Source organism: Mus musculus, chromosome 11 (assembly GCF_000001635.26).
Source record: "Mus musculus strain C57BL/6J chromosome 11, GRCm38.p6 C57BL/6J".
Lineage (NCBI taxonomy): Eukaryota > Metazoa > Chordata > Mammalia > Rodentia > Muridae > Mus > Mus musculus.
Genome location: NC_000077.6, coordinates 83,987,246 through 84,004,291, shown reverse-complemented (window position 1 = coordinate 84,004,291; position 17,046 = coordinate 83,987,246). Strand labels below are relative to the sequence as shown.

At 43.5% G+C, this 17,046-nt stretch overlaps 1 protein-coding gene across 12 annotated transcripts in view; it reads right to left on the bottom strand.

Annotated features, from left to right (window-relative positions):
* Synrg (synergin, gamma) overlaps positions 1 to 17,046 on the bottom strand; it is an 80,189-nt gene that overhangs the window by 40,287 nt on the left and 22,856 nt on the right. For all 12 annotated transcript variants that reach the window (XM_006532979.4, XM_006532980.4, XM_017314469.2 and 9 more), the window contains 6 exons: positions 16,302 to 16,379; positions 14,416 to 14,612; positions 13,349 to 13,597; positions 9,830 to 9,963; positions 2,322 to 2,434; positions 2,057 to 2,119 (listed from right to left, as the gene is read on the bottom strand). In XM_006532979.4, the coding sequence (XP_006533042.1) occupies positions 2,057 to 2,119; positions 2,322 to 2,434; positions 9,830 to 9,963; positions 13,349 to 13,597; positions 14,416 to 14,612; positions 16,302 to 16,379 (834 nt within the window). The remainder of the gene's footprint in view (positions 1 to 2,056; positions 2,120 to 2,321; positions 2,435 to 9,829; positions 9,964 to 13,348; positions 13,598 to 14,415; positions 14,613 to 16,301; positions 16,380 to 17,046) is intronic.

Genomic DNA, 17,046 nt, shown 5'->3' with positions numbered 1-17,046 from the left:
GCAACTCTCACAGATGCCATCTAAGCTATGGCTGGTGGCGGTCCAGCTGCCAGGGCTGGTGGCGGTCCAGCTGCCAGACAGTGCCACACTCCACTTTTGCCAACGTGAGATGCTCACTCCTGCCTAACATACAATAGATACATTCTGCTTTGTTCCAGCTGCTGCTTCCTGCTGCTCCCCGGCTGGCTTCAAACTTGCTATGCAAGGAGAAGGAGCTGGTGTGCTGCTGAGATTTATGAGCTCACCAGAGCCAGCTTGCTTTCAGTCAAACAATTTAGCTTTATTCATGTATTTGGTGTGTACGTGCACACACACATACAAAGGGGCGTAAGTACATGCATGCTAGCACATGTGTATGTGTCCAGTTCATAGATGACTGGCAGGAGCTGATCTCTCCTTTCACCATGTGGTTTCTGGTGATGAGACTCAGGCTGTCAGGCTTGGTACCAAGTGTCCTTAACTACTGAGCCATCTCCCTAGCCCAGAGCTGCTTTGAAGTAATGGTATTCTACAGTGCTTTTCTTTCCAAATGATGGATGAGAAAACATAAATAATGCCAAATACTATACCAGGAACTGATGTAAACACACTGTTTCAGAGGAAACTGTATTGATTTGACATTACCCAAAATCTAAGAAAGCACTTCACAATACCTGAGCCTCACTGCCTGTGCTGGCTGGTTGTGTGTCAACGTGACACAGCTGGAGTTATCACAGAGGAAGGAGCTTCAGTTGAGAAAATGCCTCCACAAGATCCAGATGTAAGGCATTTTCTCAATTAGTGATCTAGGGGGGAGGTCCCCTTGTGGGTGGTGCCATCTCTGGGCTGGCAGTCTTGGGTTCTATAAGAGAGCAGGCTGAGCAAGCCACCGGAAGCAAGCCAGTAAGGAACATCCCTCCATGGCCTCTGCATCAGCTCCTGCTTTCTGACCTGCTTGAGTTCCAGTCCCGACTTCCTTTAGTGATGAACAGCAATGTGGAAAATGTAAGCAGAATAAACCCTTTCCTCCCCGACTTGCTTCTTGGTCATGATGTTTGTGCAGGAATAGAAACCCTGACTAAGACACTGCCTCACTGTTATTTCAAAGCTCCCCAAGATTATCCCTGCCCCACAAGACTGTGTGCTACTCAGCTCAGTACTTACTAAGCACTGCAGCAACCATTAAGGACTTCTGAATCAAAACACCTACAGTCTGAGTATGTAGCACAATATTATTATGCCAAATAATAACAATATGTTAATTTCTTTTTAGTTGGGTATGGTGGCACACACCTTTAATCCCAGCACTTGAATGGAGAGACAAGTGGATCCCTTTAAGTTCCCAGCCAGTTAGGCCTGCCTAGTGACTCAGAATTCTCACTAGGTTGGCCTGGAACTAGCTATGTAACCCAGATTTGCCCTGACCTTGTGGCAACCCTCCTGTCTATGCTGCACAAGTACTGCGATTACAGGTGGGTGCTATAATATCTGGGTTGCCAGTTTTTAAAAACAACATATATACAGGGGCTGAAGAAGTATCTCAGAGGCTAAAGAGCACTGGCTGCTCTTCCAGAGGTCCTGAGTCCAATTCCCATTGGTGGTTCATGACCATCTGTCATGGGATTCAGGGTCCTCTTCTGTTGTATCTGAAGATAGCTACAGTGTACTCATAAACATTACTTTAAAAAAGCGTTACAAAAAACAAACACGGAGGCTGGAGAGATGGCTCAGTAGTTAAGAGCACTGACTGCTCCTCCAGAGGTCATGAGTTCAATTAGCAGCAACCACATGGTGTCTCACAACCATCCATAATGAGCTCTGATGCCCTCTTCTGGTGTGTCTGAAGACAGCTACAGTGTACTGACATATAATAAATAAATAAATCTTTTAAAAAACAAACAAAAACATATATATACGATTAAAAAACAAATGTTTATGGATGTCACTAAAAACAAAAACACAAAAATTCTTAAAGGGTTGGGGCAGTAGCTCAGTGGTAAGAGACTTGTTTAACACGTACAGGGCACTGTCTTCTCCCCAGCTTGGCAAAGGGAAAAAAACAGGAATCCAAACTTACCTAAAGGTTTACTGTCTGTCGTTTGCTCGAGTTCCCTGAAAGCACTGTATTTATCACCAGACTCTGCGAGAGAGAGACAGCGACTCATTACAGTGAGGAACCCAGAGACAACAGCCAGAGAAGCATGGTACATTGGGCAGCGCAAACATATTTAACATGTGGAGCAGCATCTGACACATTCAATAAAAAATGTGCCACTTAAAGATTTATACAACTTAATTAGAAGTTACAGCTGCAGATTTATCAGCTGACAAATTGTCTTTACCTCCAAACGAAGCAGGGTTTTCAGAGGGCTTGTCAGTGGAAATCCCTTTGAACACTGCGTATTTGTCTGTGGAGGCTTTAGTTCCAGGAAATGGGATCAAGAGTGATGGAGCACTGCAAAGAAGGGGAAAGCTGTGTTACTGCTCAGACGCTGAGCCCTTCCCTCCCTCATCACCACACCGGGCTTGGAGCCAAGTTAGAGGTCATGGTTCTCTGCCCTTTCCCTTTCCCTTCTCCCCTTCCCCTTTTCCTTCCTCCCTCCCTCCCTCCTTCCCTCCCTTCCTAAAAAATCTCGATTATGTATGCCAGTCAGTGGTACATACATGTAATTCCAGCACTCAGGAGGCAGAGGCAGGTGGACCTCTGTGAGTTTGAGGCCAGTCTGGTCTACATAGTGAGTACCAGGACACTAGAGATACAAAGTAAGACACTGTCTCACACACAGACAGACAAACTGTGCATGTCTGTGGTTATGTTACGTGTATTTAGGTAAACCCAGAGGCCAGAAGAGGGCACTAGATCCCCAGGAGCTGGAGTTACAACAAGTAATGAGCTGGGGGCCCGGAATGGAACTTGTCCTGGTGTTAGCTGTATTCATTCTGTGGGGCAGACAGACTGCCTGGGAATACCACAGACAGAAATGTAGAGCAAGTTATGGAAAACAACAAACTCCAAAATGCTTTACGGAAGCAGGCTGACATCTGTGGGGATGGGAGGGAACATTTTATAAGACCCCACTTCTCCTGTTTTCTTATCCTTTCGCCCAGATGTTTGTTGCTGGGCAGGTCGTGTTTTTCCTACGGCCTTCCCCACGAGCAAGGAAATGGCCATCCTTTTCCCCTGTGTTCTCTTAACTTTCTCTCACTATGGAAGAATAACAAGTGTTCTTAACTGAGTCTTCTCTCTAGTCTTTCCTACCAGAAAACAAAACAGCTGGTGAGATGGTTCAGTAGCTAAAGGTTCCATGCCAGGATCTACATGGTGGAGGGAGAGCACAGACCCAAAGGTGGTCCTTTGACCTTCACGTCCATACTTTGGCACACAAGCACCTACTCTACCTCACAAAAATAATGTAATAATTTTTTTAAAGAGACGGGGTGTCGTGCATCCCTTATGTAGCTGAGGAAGACACTCAATTTCTGACTCTTCTGCCTTTACCTCCTGAATGCTGGGGCTACAGTTGTATGCTGAGAATTGAATAAGGCCTTCCTATACAATAGGCCATGTAGGCTGACAACCAAGCTGTGTCTGCAGCCCTACAGCTGTTTCAAAAAGTTAAGAGACTACATAGAAACTCCAAAAATGACTAAAAACAATGTCCTTTTTCCTGAAAATAAACACTAGCTCTCATTAACCATTTTTTTTTTTTTTTGGACTGAGGAGGGGGTGACATTTACCCTGACTGTCTGATTGTTGGGTTAAATAATAAAGGCACTGAAATAGATCATTAAAGAAAAACTTCCTGGGGGGGGGGGTGGTGCTGGAGAAATGGCTCAGTGGTTAAGAGCACTGGCTGCTCTTCTAGAGGTCCTGAGTTTAATTCCTAGCAACCACATGATAACTCACAACCATCTGTAATGGGATCTGATGCCCTCTTCTGGTGTGTCTGAAGACAGCAACAGTGTACTCATACATATATAATAAATACATAAATCTTAAAAAAAAAACCAACTTTCTGTGGTTTTAACTCAGAGTTCACAATAATTTAACATGAGATTCCAAAAGTGTATAGCTAATATTTAAAGATAAATTACAATCACCTAACATAAGACTTCTTTAAAGCAGCTCAGGCTGTAGAAGCAAGACAGTTAATAGTCTATTTGTAAAAGGTTCTTCAAGCCAAGATGTAAATTCTGCTTTTGTTCATTGTGTGGATGCCTGGACATCTGATAAGCAATGGCAGACGTAAGAGAATGGTCACTTTCACAAGGATCACACCAGCGGACCCAGAGAGCTATCTTTGTAGCAAAACAACAATCACTTCAAAATTAGGTGAAGATAATTTTATCTGTGGACATTTCATCTGGATGGAAGAATCGTGTAATGAGTAGCATCTGCGTAGGCAATTCTTGGAAGACCTGAGCAGACTATAGAAGCCTTCATTTTCCCTCTTATCAGAGGTAGGCACTTCCCTGGAAGAACAACCTTTACATATGAATGACTGCATTTCACCACCAGCCTCAGTCACTCCCACAGCCCAAGATATAAAAATGGATTTCTATTGAGGTCTCTGCCCTGCAGCAAAACCCTTTCCACAGTCATTTAAATCTTCTTATCAGCGGCCCACAACCAAGGTAGAAACCAGGCTGTCCCACAGGCATGGTAATTGGGTCGACTGTGCTTCAAGACTTAAAGGCACTGGATATTAAAATTTCACATCGCTGCCACACAGCTGCTGCTATCTGATCTTGACAAATGTAATAGCTTATCATCTATCCATGTAGGTGGATGCTTTTATAGTTCCATAAATAATTAAACTATAGCTCATTGACCAGAATGCTACATAGGAATACAGGTAATTGGTGTTTAAGGACAAAAAGCCCAGGAAGCTGGATGGCCTGCCTGCTTTTCGTAACCCTCCAATTTTAGCTATGGTCTTTTGAAAGCTCAGTGACAAAACCTTTCTGTTAAATGTGACATTTAATTGAATGTAATTAATTTAAAATTATATTCACAGAACTGGACAAAGAGAGACTCTGCAGGGTAATGAAGCAGCTGATGGAAACTAAGAGACTCCAGCTCCCGCCCAGAACGTTGGCACACACCAATTACACACACAGCCCAGATCAGGCTGCACTGCGGTCCCATTCAGGAGCTATTATTTTTTTTAAAAAGAAGGCTGTAATCACCATCAGAGTGTTTATGCCAGTTATGTATAGCAGTCATTATCTGCTTTATACATGAAAACAGTCATTTCTGCTCTTTATGGGAAGTTCTCAAGTGAGAAGGACACACTGTTGTGAAATATAAGAATCTGCAGTCCACTGAAAGGCAAAACTGGGAACCTGGTCATCAGAAAACACATTTTGTTTTCCCCAGAGAATCTCCTTCCATATGGCTGCTGCAGGTGTGAAATAAGAATCCACCATTCCACCCGGAGTCTGGGCAAGGCAAACCCTACTCTTGGTCAAGAGGATGTGCCCTGAAGAACACACACAGAGACAGAAGGTACATCGGGTTTTTGTTCTAACTCTGGTGACTGAATCTCCTCTCCAATGGCTGGGGTTTGACCTCACTGTCTTATTTGATTGGCTAGTTTGTACAGAGTTGATGCCACCACAGGAAAAGGAAGAAGGGGAGAAGAAGATCACTGCTCCAGGCTTTCCCATTCCTGGACCTAGAACAGTGGGCCTTTTTATGGGATGGGGGGAGAGGGCTGGATTAAAACATTTACATTAAAGTCTACAAGATGGGGGATTAGGATTCCTTGTCCCAAACACATTTTATAGTGTGTGACAGAAAAGACTATTTGGTATTTCTTATACAGATAGGGTTTTTCCCCAACTCTGCTAAATATTAATGTTTATAAAGAAAAGCTTATATTACAGTGTCGTGGTGCAGTGTTTAAATCCCAGTACTTGGAAGGCAGAGGCAGGCAGATCTCTGTGAGTCTGAGGCCACTATGGTCTATACAATTTTAGGATGGCCAGAGCTATGTAATATGGAGACCCTGTTTCAACAAACAAACCACAGGAAACAAAACCAAAGAAATGCCTAGTTCTCAGCAAACAAACAAACAAACAAACACCCCCAAGGCTCCTAGTGCTATAGCTCTGTCTCAGCGCCCCATCTGTGCAGCTGGCTCTCCTAGTTGCCCCCACCCTGAGAACTTTTTGAATACACAATTGGATGTTGGTACTTTCATGCCTGGGAGATTCCCTCTTCTCTGACATCAGATCTGAGTCCGACTTGTGTGTCAAGAATACAGCATTTCCATGCTGTCACTCAAAACCCAGAGCAGCTCCCTCTACACTCCCTGCGGAAAAAGCCTTTCCCAAAGACATTTCTTATTCTGAGGATGCTTTACAGATGTGACCACCCATTACAAGACTTCCCACAATAAGGGCTGCCCTAACTGCTATGGATTTCTCACCAACTTACAGTGCTTCTTGTCAGCCATGGCCCCTCCACTGTGTAAAGCTTTTCTATTCTGGTTAAACACAGCAATTACAGAAACAAGTAATTTGCCTCTTAGAATTAAAGCAACTTCCTACTTGCACCCCTCACACACCTGAAATCAATCGACTGTGTTAGCTACAGTATCTAACATTGAAAAGGCTGTGTACATAGTCACTGTACCTAGCATTGAAAAGGCTGTGTACATAGTCACTGTACCTAGCATTGAAAAGGCTGTGCGCATAGTCATTGTGCAGCACTGTCTAGACATAAAGACACCAAACTTAGGGCATTCTCAATAGATATACCTTGTTTTTCTGACAATTTTCCAACTTAGCTGACTGAATCTGAGGATGCAACAGACACACAATTCAGACTGAGTCACGGGAGCTTTAAGGGATAATGTAAGCGCCCAGAGTAAACTGAGCTTCTATATATCAGCAACTGTGGACCTTGGTCTGTATTTCTAGTGTTTCACCCCAGTGTCTGGCATATAGCAGCTGCTAAGTAAACACAGGCTGAAAGACTATGTGAACATGAGTGCAGACTTTTAGACAGGAGAAAAATATTTTCATTCAAGGGAAACATGGAGGTAGTGAAGTGAGAGCTGTAAAAGGTACATGCACAGCTGTGTGCCACGATAAATGATGATGTACACCAGGACAGCAGCTGGGCATGGTGGTCCTTAGCACTTAGGGAGAGAGGCAAGAGGAGAACTGTAAGTTCAAGGTTAGCCTGGTTTACCCAGCAAGTTCCAGGCAAGTCAGGACTGTGTAACAAAAACCCCTTCTCAAATGAACCAAACCATGATCGGAAGACATTACTCATTTGCTAAGAGCACTTCCTACTTTTCCAGAGGACCCAACTCTAGTTCCCAACTCCCAGGTCAGGTAGCTCACAACTGCCTGTGATATAGTGCCAGGGCATCTGATGCCCTCTTCTGCCTCCTTGAGCAACTTCACACATGTGCTATACATTCTCACAGACAGACAGACAGATACAGACATACAGATGAACACACACACACACACACACACACACACACACTTTAAAAAACAAACAACAAAACAATCAACCAATATGATAAACAAAAAAACCCCTAAGATTAAAAAAAAAAAATCTGTCAAAACCCCACACATCTTAGGTCTGGCTACCATTTTAGAACCTTTCTTTTTGGTTTTTTGAGACAGGATTTCTCTGTGTAGCCGACTGACCTGGAACTCACTCTGTAGACCAGGCTGGCCTTGAACTCAGAAATCCACCTGCTTCTGCCTCCTAAGTGCTGGGATTAAAGGTGTGCACCACCACTGTCTGGCTCATTTTAGAACTTTGCCCACAAATTTTAAATCCATCACTCAAAGACCTTTCCCCCTGCTTACTTGAGAGACTGTTTATATATTATTATCATCTAACAGTTATGTATGAGCTAAGCAACACTGGGGTGAAACTTGAGAAATACAGACCATTACAGTTAGGATTCAATTAGTAGTAGAAAAGGGGAGACAGTAACTCATTTCACATGCATGGGCTGCTCGAGGAGTTAGAAAAACCCCAATGTTTAGCTGATTTTTGAAATAAGTTTTGAATTAGCTCTAGAGAAACCAACATGAATGGTGAGAAGCAAACGTCTCTGGAGGGCTGGACTTCGGACTGCAGGAAACAGGCAGAGCAAGAGCACACACAAGGCTTCACAGCAGGCAGAGCCGACCAGAGACAGAGGACACACGCCTTCAGCTTGCTGACTGGATATGAAGATATCAGGGACCAACCAAGGAAGATTAGTGATGGCGATGTAACAAATATTCGGCTCTCAGTAGGAAGTTAACCTGATTCTATGCAGTAAGTTTGAGATGTCTTGCCTGACTCATTTGGGTAGGATGTGTAAGTTTGTCTGAAGGATGAGGTCAGTGATGGAATGTTTTGTCCTGGTGCCTGATGGACGTGCTGGCACTAAGTACTAGACACTGCAGGTCCCTTATACATATTTGGCATATGCTTCCGTTGCCTCACACTGTAACCCAGATGGGCTCCTTTCTTGTGGCACATCTCCAGCCTCAGCTGGCTAAGTGTTAGGATTACAGGTGTGTGTCACCATGTCTAGCTGAGTAGAATATATTCTTTATATTCTTGTACTCAGAATAATCTATTTCTGGTATGAAAACTCCTCTCTCCTGCCTATCTTTATCTACAGTGTGATGTGGGAGGTTTGACTGGGTAAAATGGAAGTGATGGTCCTGACTACACAATCAGGCACATAAGAGAAACACAGTATGTGCTCTGTCTGACAGAAACAACTTTCAAAATAAAACCAAATGCAGCCCTATTGTGTACTCAGTCTGCTCTTCCAATCTGTAGAAGAAGGATCTAAACAGAGAGAAGGGGGTAGGCGGAGAGGGTGAGGTGCTGACAGTGCGCTGCCTGAACCCAGGCAGATGAGGTGCTGCCGACGTGCTAGCTAACCAGTGACTCTCTAGAGCAGAGCTTCTCAACCTGTGGGGCACAATGCCTTTTGTGGGGGTGTCAAACGATTCTTTTGCGGGGATCACCTAAGACCACCAGAAAACACAGATCTTTACATTATGATTCATAACAGTTGCAAAATTAGTCATGAAGTAGTAGCAGAAATCATTTTACGGTTGGGGGTCAGCACAGCAGGAGGAACTGTAACTCTGTACTACAGGGTTGCAGCACTAGGAAGGCTGAGAAGCGCTGCTCTAGAGGAAAATCTAAGTGAAATGTTTGTGGGTCTGTGTGCAAACAAACAGAAATCTGGCGGTCAGAAGCCACTGATGAAAAAAAGACACATGAATAACGAAAATCCAGGGCCCTGAATTACAATTTTATGGAAAACCAGGAGTATGTTATACTATTATAAAATACAAAGTCAAATGCTCTTTTCTCAACAGTTGAGGACTGGTTCTAATAACAGAACAGGAAGCCACTGTGGTGCAGGTACTCAGTTGTCACAAGTCAAGTTTGTTGTTTTCCTTTGTCTCTTTCTCTCTCTTTAGAGAGGGTTTCTCTGTGGAGCTCTGGGTATCCTGAAACTCACTATGTAGACTAGGCTGGCCTAGAACTCACAAAGATCCACTTGTATCTGCCTCCCTTGAAGGGGTGCCTCACCACACCCTGTCCCACAAAGCAGGCTAAAGACAAATAAACATGACAAGCAGGTGTGCACAGGAAGGAGGGGAAGGAGCCAAAGGTCAAGTGGCCACAGAGCACAGAAGCAGAGGGTAACAATGGGAATGCAGAGCACCGCCCAGGGGACATGAGAGGAACAGGCTCATAACTGCTCTCTGGACAGGACATTTGTTGTTTTCAGGCGTATCCCACGGATGCCCTTTCCTTAATGGTAGAATGTAATGTTAAACATATTCAACTCTGTTCTACCTGTTTCCATGCTGGGAATTACTGGTTTTTGAGGAAGCAGGCATCTCTTGGAAGTCAGTGAAGGAATCATCGATGGATCCTGATTTCGAAGCATCTTGAAAATCCTGGAAGTCATCTTCTTCTGTCTTTCCCACCTAGATTTACAAAGTGTTAGAGTCAGGTTGCTACTGCTGCGATGAAACACTGCACCAAAGCAACTTGGGGAGAACAGGGTTCACTTGGCTTATACCACCTCAACTTCACCGTCCATCACTGAAGGCAGTCAGGGCAGGAGCTCACACAGGGCAGGAACCTGGAGGCAGGAGCTGATGCAGAGGCCATGGAGGGGTGCGGCTTACTGGCTTGCTCAGCCTGCTTTCTTATTGAACCCAGGAGGACCACCAGCTCAGGGATGGCACCACCTGTCCCATAATCAGATCGTATGAAGGGATTTTCTCAATTTAACTCTGCTCTTTCAGGTAACTCTAGCTTGTGTCAAGTTGACACAAAACTATAGACAGCACAACTGACCCCTTGTTAACTGGACACATAAACACACCACTGCTAGGTCATAACCTTTCCTTTCTTTTCTAAGGTCACACATTAATAACACAACATAAACATCCCAAATTTTAAAAGTCTCACAGTCTTTAAAAGTTCAGTCTTTTAAAAACAACCACTTCTTTTAAATCCAAAGCCTCTTAACTGCAGACTTCTGTAAAATAAAAAATTAAATACTTCCTTACTTCAAGAGGGAAGGACCAGGACACAGTCACAATCTGAACCAAGGAAAACCAAACCTGCACAGTGTAAATAACTCCGTGTCCAATTATCTGGGACTCATTCCAAGGGGCCGTGGTTCCCTTTCCTGGTTCTGCCCTCTGTAGCATACAAAGCTTGCCTTCTAGGCTCCAGCATGCTCCACTCTACTGCTGCTGCTGTTCTTGGTGGTCATCCCATAGCACTGATATTTCCCAAAATGCTGAGGTCCCTAGCTGCACCTGAACTGCACTTTCACCATAGCCCCTCCTAGGCTCTCTTCAGGGACTCCAGCCCTCCCACACAGTGCCAAGCCTCAGCTGTTCTCCAGAAACCCTTCACACCTTCAAAACCAGTACCGCCTGGGTGACTCTTACATTACAAAATTCAGCTGTCAGCACATGTTTGGCCATACCTAGAACACAGCTTTTGTGTGCTAACTCTCTGGAAACACTTCCCAGAAGACTTCACCTCAATGACGCTGGTCTCTTAACCACAGCTGATTCTTCAGCCCCAGCTGACCTGCATCCATTGTCCCAGCAAAGCAAGGTTTTACTCTAGTGGTTCTGGTCTCTTGCTAATCACAGCTGATTGTTCAACTCCAGCTGACCAGAACCATAAATTGTTCATACAAAAGGCCTAGTAGGGCCTTTATTTCCCTCTGAAACTTCACAAGCCAGGTCTCCATCATCAACATTGCGCTCAACATTCTTATCTCCCAAGTTCTTGCATCACAGTTCATTTAGCTCTCAATACTCAAAGGCTTTTCTGGCCTGAAGTTTCAAAGTTCTTCTACAATCCTCCCCTAAAACAACATGATCAGGTTGGCCACAGCAATACTCTGCTATTCTGGTACCAACTTGTCTTAGGATTACTTAGTGCTTAATGAAACACTGTGACCAAAGTAAGTTGGAGAGAAGAGGATTTATTCGGCTTACACTTCTACATCTGTTCATCATGGAAGGAAGACAGGACGAGAACTCAAACACAGGCCACGGAGAAGTGCTGCTTACTGGCTTGCTCAGCCTGCTTTCTTATAGAACTCAGGACCACCAGCCTATGAATGGCACCACCCACAATCACTAATTTAAAAAATGCCCTACAGCTGGATCTTATGGAGGCATCTTCTCAATTGAGGCCTTTCAGATAACTCGACCCTGTCAAAGGATATTTACATAGGGACATAAGATTACCAAAGTAAATAACTCCTCCCCATACATCAACCTCAAAGACTATCATTTAATTGCTCAATTTAATTACAACTGCCTAATTTCATAATCATGTGTATGTGTGTTAGTGTATGCACATGTGCTGGAATTGAACACAGGGTCTTGTACATATTAGACAAGTGCTTTACCACGGAGCACATACAGCTCCAGGCAAGAACACAACTGAAATATAGTAACAGAGATGCTTAAGGCAAGAATCCTGTCACATTGGCTCATCGGTTAAGAGCACTGACTGCTCTTCCGAAGGTCTTGAGTTCAAATCCTAGCAACCACATGGTGGCTCACAACCATTTGTAATGAGATCTGACGCCCTTTTCTGGAGTGTCTGAAGACAGCTACATTGTACTTACAGATAAATAAATTAATAAATCTTAAAAAAAAAGAACCCTGTCTCATATTTTAAAGTATTCTCTAGCACAGATGTGATGAAAGGATTGGCTTAAATAGCTAACCTAATATTTCTAAAGTAGTTGGATTACATTTGTCTGGTTGCTGACAGCAATGTTTGTGAACAGACATGACATGAGCCTCTCAGAAGCAGTTGTACACACACATGAAGCAAACACTGGCTACCACCCAGAGCAGCAGATTGTTCATGGTCCATTTGATTTATGGAACAAGCTCACATTACACTGTTCAGAAATGTAATTACACAACAGAGTCATCCTTCCACGCCCTAAATGGAGATCCACTCTGTTCACGTTAACGATTACTTTCCACTGTATGGAGAAACTGAAATCACTGAACAGTGCCTTTGTGATAAGCAGTAACGTTCTATTCTTCTAACAAGCAGTGGTCCTGCTGACATCCTGACTCTGCTAACTTTAGCTGCTATCTCTGAGACTCATATTTTCAAATAGTTGTGCCAATAAACCTGCAGGACTAGTCATTTTTTCCTACATGACACTGCACATCTGTACATTAAAGATATTGGTTTGCTAATCTGAGAAGTAAAATTTTGAGATAGGATTTACCATGGAGCCCTGGCTGGCCTGGAACTCTCTATGTAAACCAGGCTGACCTCAAACTCAGAGATCTCCTGCCTCTAACTTCTGAGTGCTGAAATCAAAGGTATGGACTACATGTCTGGCCTTAAAATCTGCTTGTGTGTGTGTGTGTGTGTGTGTGTGTGTGGTGTATGTATGTGTGTGTATGTGTGCATGTATGTTAGTGTATGTGTGTGTGCATGTATGTTTGTGGTATATGTATGTTTGTGTATGTGTGCATGTGTAGAAGGACAGAGGTTGACATCACATGTCTTCCTCAACTGCTTAGTTCTCAACAAATATTTTGTGTATTTAAAGAATAATTAAAAACAAAAACAACTGAATTTTGTATTATATTAATGCTTAAAAATTACTTTATTTTTTGAAGAACTGGGGTCAAATTTAGGATCCTGAGTATCCTAGTGAGAGCTCACAGATGAATCACACCTGACTCCCATTGCTTAATTTCAAGGGCCCGCTATAATCCAGCAGACTGAATCTCTGAAGGAAAGTTGCCCACATGCACTTTCTGGAATGATCTGGCACACATAAAGTTTCCCTCTTACCTGGTTTGATGGGTAGGCTGGCATGAAGCCACTGGAAGTTGGTGCTGCAGCTCCACCCACTGGTCCAACAAGGTTGATACCCATGATGGGTTGTCCAAGGGTGAGGGGCATGGAGCCTGTAGGGCCAGAGGGCATCGCCGTTGGCTGGCTCACTGGGGTAGGCAGAGTCATAGGAAAGCCGCTTAAGGTAGGGATGGGAGCCGCAGGGAACTGGCTCAAAGCATCAGGGCTCATGGCAGGAACACCCCTCTAATGGAACAGCAGGAAAACAAAAACATTTTAGCCAGCTGCAGACCATACTCAACATCTGTGCAAGAGAGACCTTCAGGAAGCCTTTCTGTTGTTTCCTTTAGTCGGCCACCAGGAGAACAGTACTGAGGACAATGGGGCAGGATCCACTGCTGTTCTACACTACTAAAAATGCAGCAGATGTGGACCTATTTCATCCATCCGAACTCTCCTCACTTCAACCTCCCAATGGTAATACTTAGACATGGTCAGCACACATCAACTGCGACATTTTTTTGTCTGATGAGTTTGACTAATTTGCTAAAATCAAAGAACCTAAACTAATTTCAAAATAGAAGGAAACTTGTTAGCAGCCTAAGTATACTTTAAGAAATCCTAAGTAAGGGCAAAAATTGATTTCATTAATTATTTTCACTTTCAAACAAAGGGATAACATGCTAGGATGTACACTATATAGACTGTATATTTTTGGAAAACTTTATCACAAGGCACCTAAATTTTAATGTACAAGGAAATCTACAAGGCTGTGGTGAAAAGGGGAGCCACACTCTTTCAGTCTGTAGAAACAACACACTTGTTCTGACATAAGACACATAGTCTAGGGGCTGGAGAGATGGCTCAGTGGTAAAGAGGACTGACTGCTCCTCCAAAGGTCATGAGTTCAAGTCCCAGCAACCACATGGTGGCTCACAGCCATCTACAATGTGATCTGATGCCCTCTTCTGGTGTGTCTGAAGACCACATTGTACTCATGCACATAAGTAATATACATACATACATACATACATAAATCATTAAAAAAAAGCCACATAGTCTACCTGTGTTACTGCTACCATGGCGAGAACCGTGTAAAGCTCCTCCTTAGTGAGCCTGCCAGGTGTGGTTCGATTAGCTAAGGCCCATATCTGTCCGAGAGTTTCCCTGGGAAGTCCAGATGACATCAGAATGGGATAAAGTTTAGCAGTATCTATTCCAGTTGGAGTCATTGTGGTTTCTAAAATTTTCTTATAGGCATCTATTGAAAGAAAAATCAAATGACAAATGCAAACACAAATGCAGGGGTTGACTTTGCTGCTGCCACCCTCGGTATAAAAGAATAACCTTAGGTCAAACTGCTTTAACATGGCTGGCATCTGGCTCAGTGGGGGAGAGGCACCCGCTGATGACTTGAGTTCAATCCCTGGAGCCTTCTGACCTCCACATGTATGCAAACCTACACATATATGACTAGGAAAGGCTTCATGTATGTATACAGAGGAGAACAAAGGAGAAAAGGCAAACTGGCAGAAAATGGATAAAACTAAAAAATATACTAAGATCTAGTTTCTGTAGGGTTTAAAGAGAGGAAGGGATGATATTCAAAATGGGCAGATTGGGTTCCGCATGGTTTGGGAGACTATCTAGCCTTTGAATTGTGGTTGTATGATGAAAATACAAAGCAGACATTTGCCAATTTCTCTCAGAAAGAAATTCTTCTGCAGAGATCTTGCATCAACATTTATTCAAGTGTAGAACAACTCTTGTCTGTACCAGCCTTAGCACTGATGAGCTAATGCACAGACCTCCAGCTTCAAGGTGCTGTACAGCAAACCAGACATCTGTGATTTACCTCAGCACCTGCTCGCCTGTTATTTCAGTGTCTATTGATCCATCCTATCCATTTTAGTAAGTTCTTCAACTCAACAATAGTAATACATATTTAAAAAACAAAACAAAAACAGTAACACCACTTTCCAATGTAGAAAATGATGTTACCCTATCTGTCATTTCATATAGTTTCATAGGACAATCAGAAAAAAATACTTAAAAAACCATAACCCTTAAGAAAGCACCAAGTATTAAACATACTAGTGTGACTCTCTCTCTCTCTCTCTCTCTTTTTTTTTTTTTTTTGGTTTTTTGAGACAGGGTTTCTCTGTGTAGCCCTGGCTGTCCTGGAACTCACTTTGTAGACCAGGCTGGCCTCGAACTCAGAAATCCGCCTGCCTCTGTCTCCCAAGCGCTGGGATTAAAGGTGTGCGGCCACCACGCCCGGCTAGTGTGACTCTCTTAACAAGATATTTTAGAAACTGTGTATGTATAGGTGTCATGTCTGCATGTCGATCTGTGTACTACATGTGTGTAGTGCCTGCAGAGGCAAGAAGAGTGTGGTTATGCGTCATAATGTGAGTTCTCCCAGAACCGGGTCCTCTGGAAGACCAGATGTGCTCTTAAGCACTGAGCCATCTCTTTAGCCCCAGTACTGTGATTCTCGATAGGTTACCAGTAGCCTTTGAAATAAGTATCTGATAATATCACCATTTAAAACACAGTAACACTAATGGCTTGGCCTTTGCCTCATGATCAATCTTGTCACTCCCAATAAAGCAGTCTTTCCCTCCCTCCCTTCCTTTTTCTTTTTTTCTTTTTTCTGAGACAAGGTCTCACTGTGTAGCCCTGGCTGTCCTGGAACTCAGAGAGGTCACTGCCTCCGTCTGCTGAGTGCTAGGATTAAAGTTGTAGCACCATCCCCAGTCCGTAAAGTAGTCTTAAACACGAGGCTTGTTTAGTTCTCTGTACTCTTGTAGAAATAAGTATAAGCAACAATTTCTTCTGCATGTTTTATAACCACTACAGTAAATATTTAGAAATATCTCTATAGCACTTAGAGTAAAATATCCAGAAGGGAATGAAGGGAATGCTGGACAAAGCAGCTTTACCTTACCTGGAACCAAACTCTCATTGTAAATCCAAGGAGGCATTCTGGACTGAGCAGGGTCCTGAGAGGGAAACACGCCCACACCTACAAGGTAAGGATGGTTAATATACACATGGTCCGGAGAAAAGTCACAGCTTTTTACACAGAGGAGCACTGGCTGGAGACACTAGAAAAAAGTCACCAATATAATGAAAGTGCTTGGTTTCCAACAAGCCTTGTTCAGTGACTATGTATTAGAGTATAAGGAAAGAATACAAGGGACCAGATCAATAATCTGGGTTGCAGGAGGCTCGCAATGTCTAATGTGTATGACAAGTTCAGAGGGGAAGACAACAGGCAGTGGCTTAGAATTACACATGGAGACAGCCTCCTGGGGTTTGCCTCCAGGGCTGCCCACATCCACATTTAGCTCTGCAGTTAAAAGGTTGGATCTGGCTTTTGTGTACGGTACAGGGCCATGCAGGTACCAAGCTTGTGTTCCACTGCACGCTGAAGACCTGCTGGTCTTGCCTCTGCCCAGAGCCTTCAGTGTATGAATCTGGATCTTCCAGGCAGCAATGCAAACAATTTGGTTCAGAGGGGGAAACTACATTTTCATTGGTGACTTTTCCAGTTATAGCTGAACTTTTTAACCTTTATGGAAAACCAGAAAGTGTGAGGGGAATCAAAGGGAGCCGGTGTGAAGATGAGAGGAAATTTTAGGTCAGCAGTGATTCTGATTAAGAAACAGGATTATCGACAAACATCACTT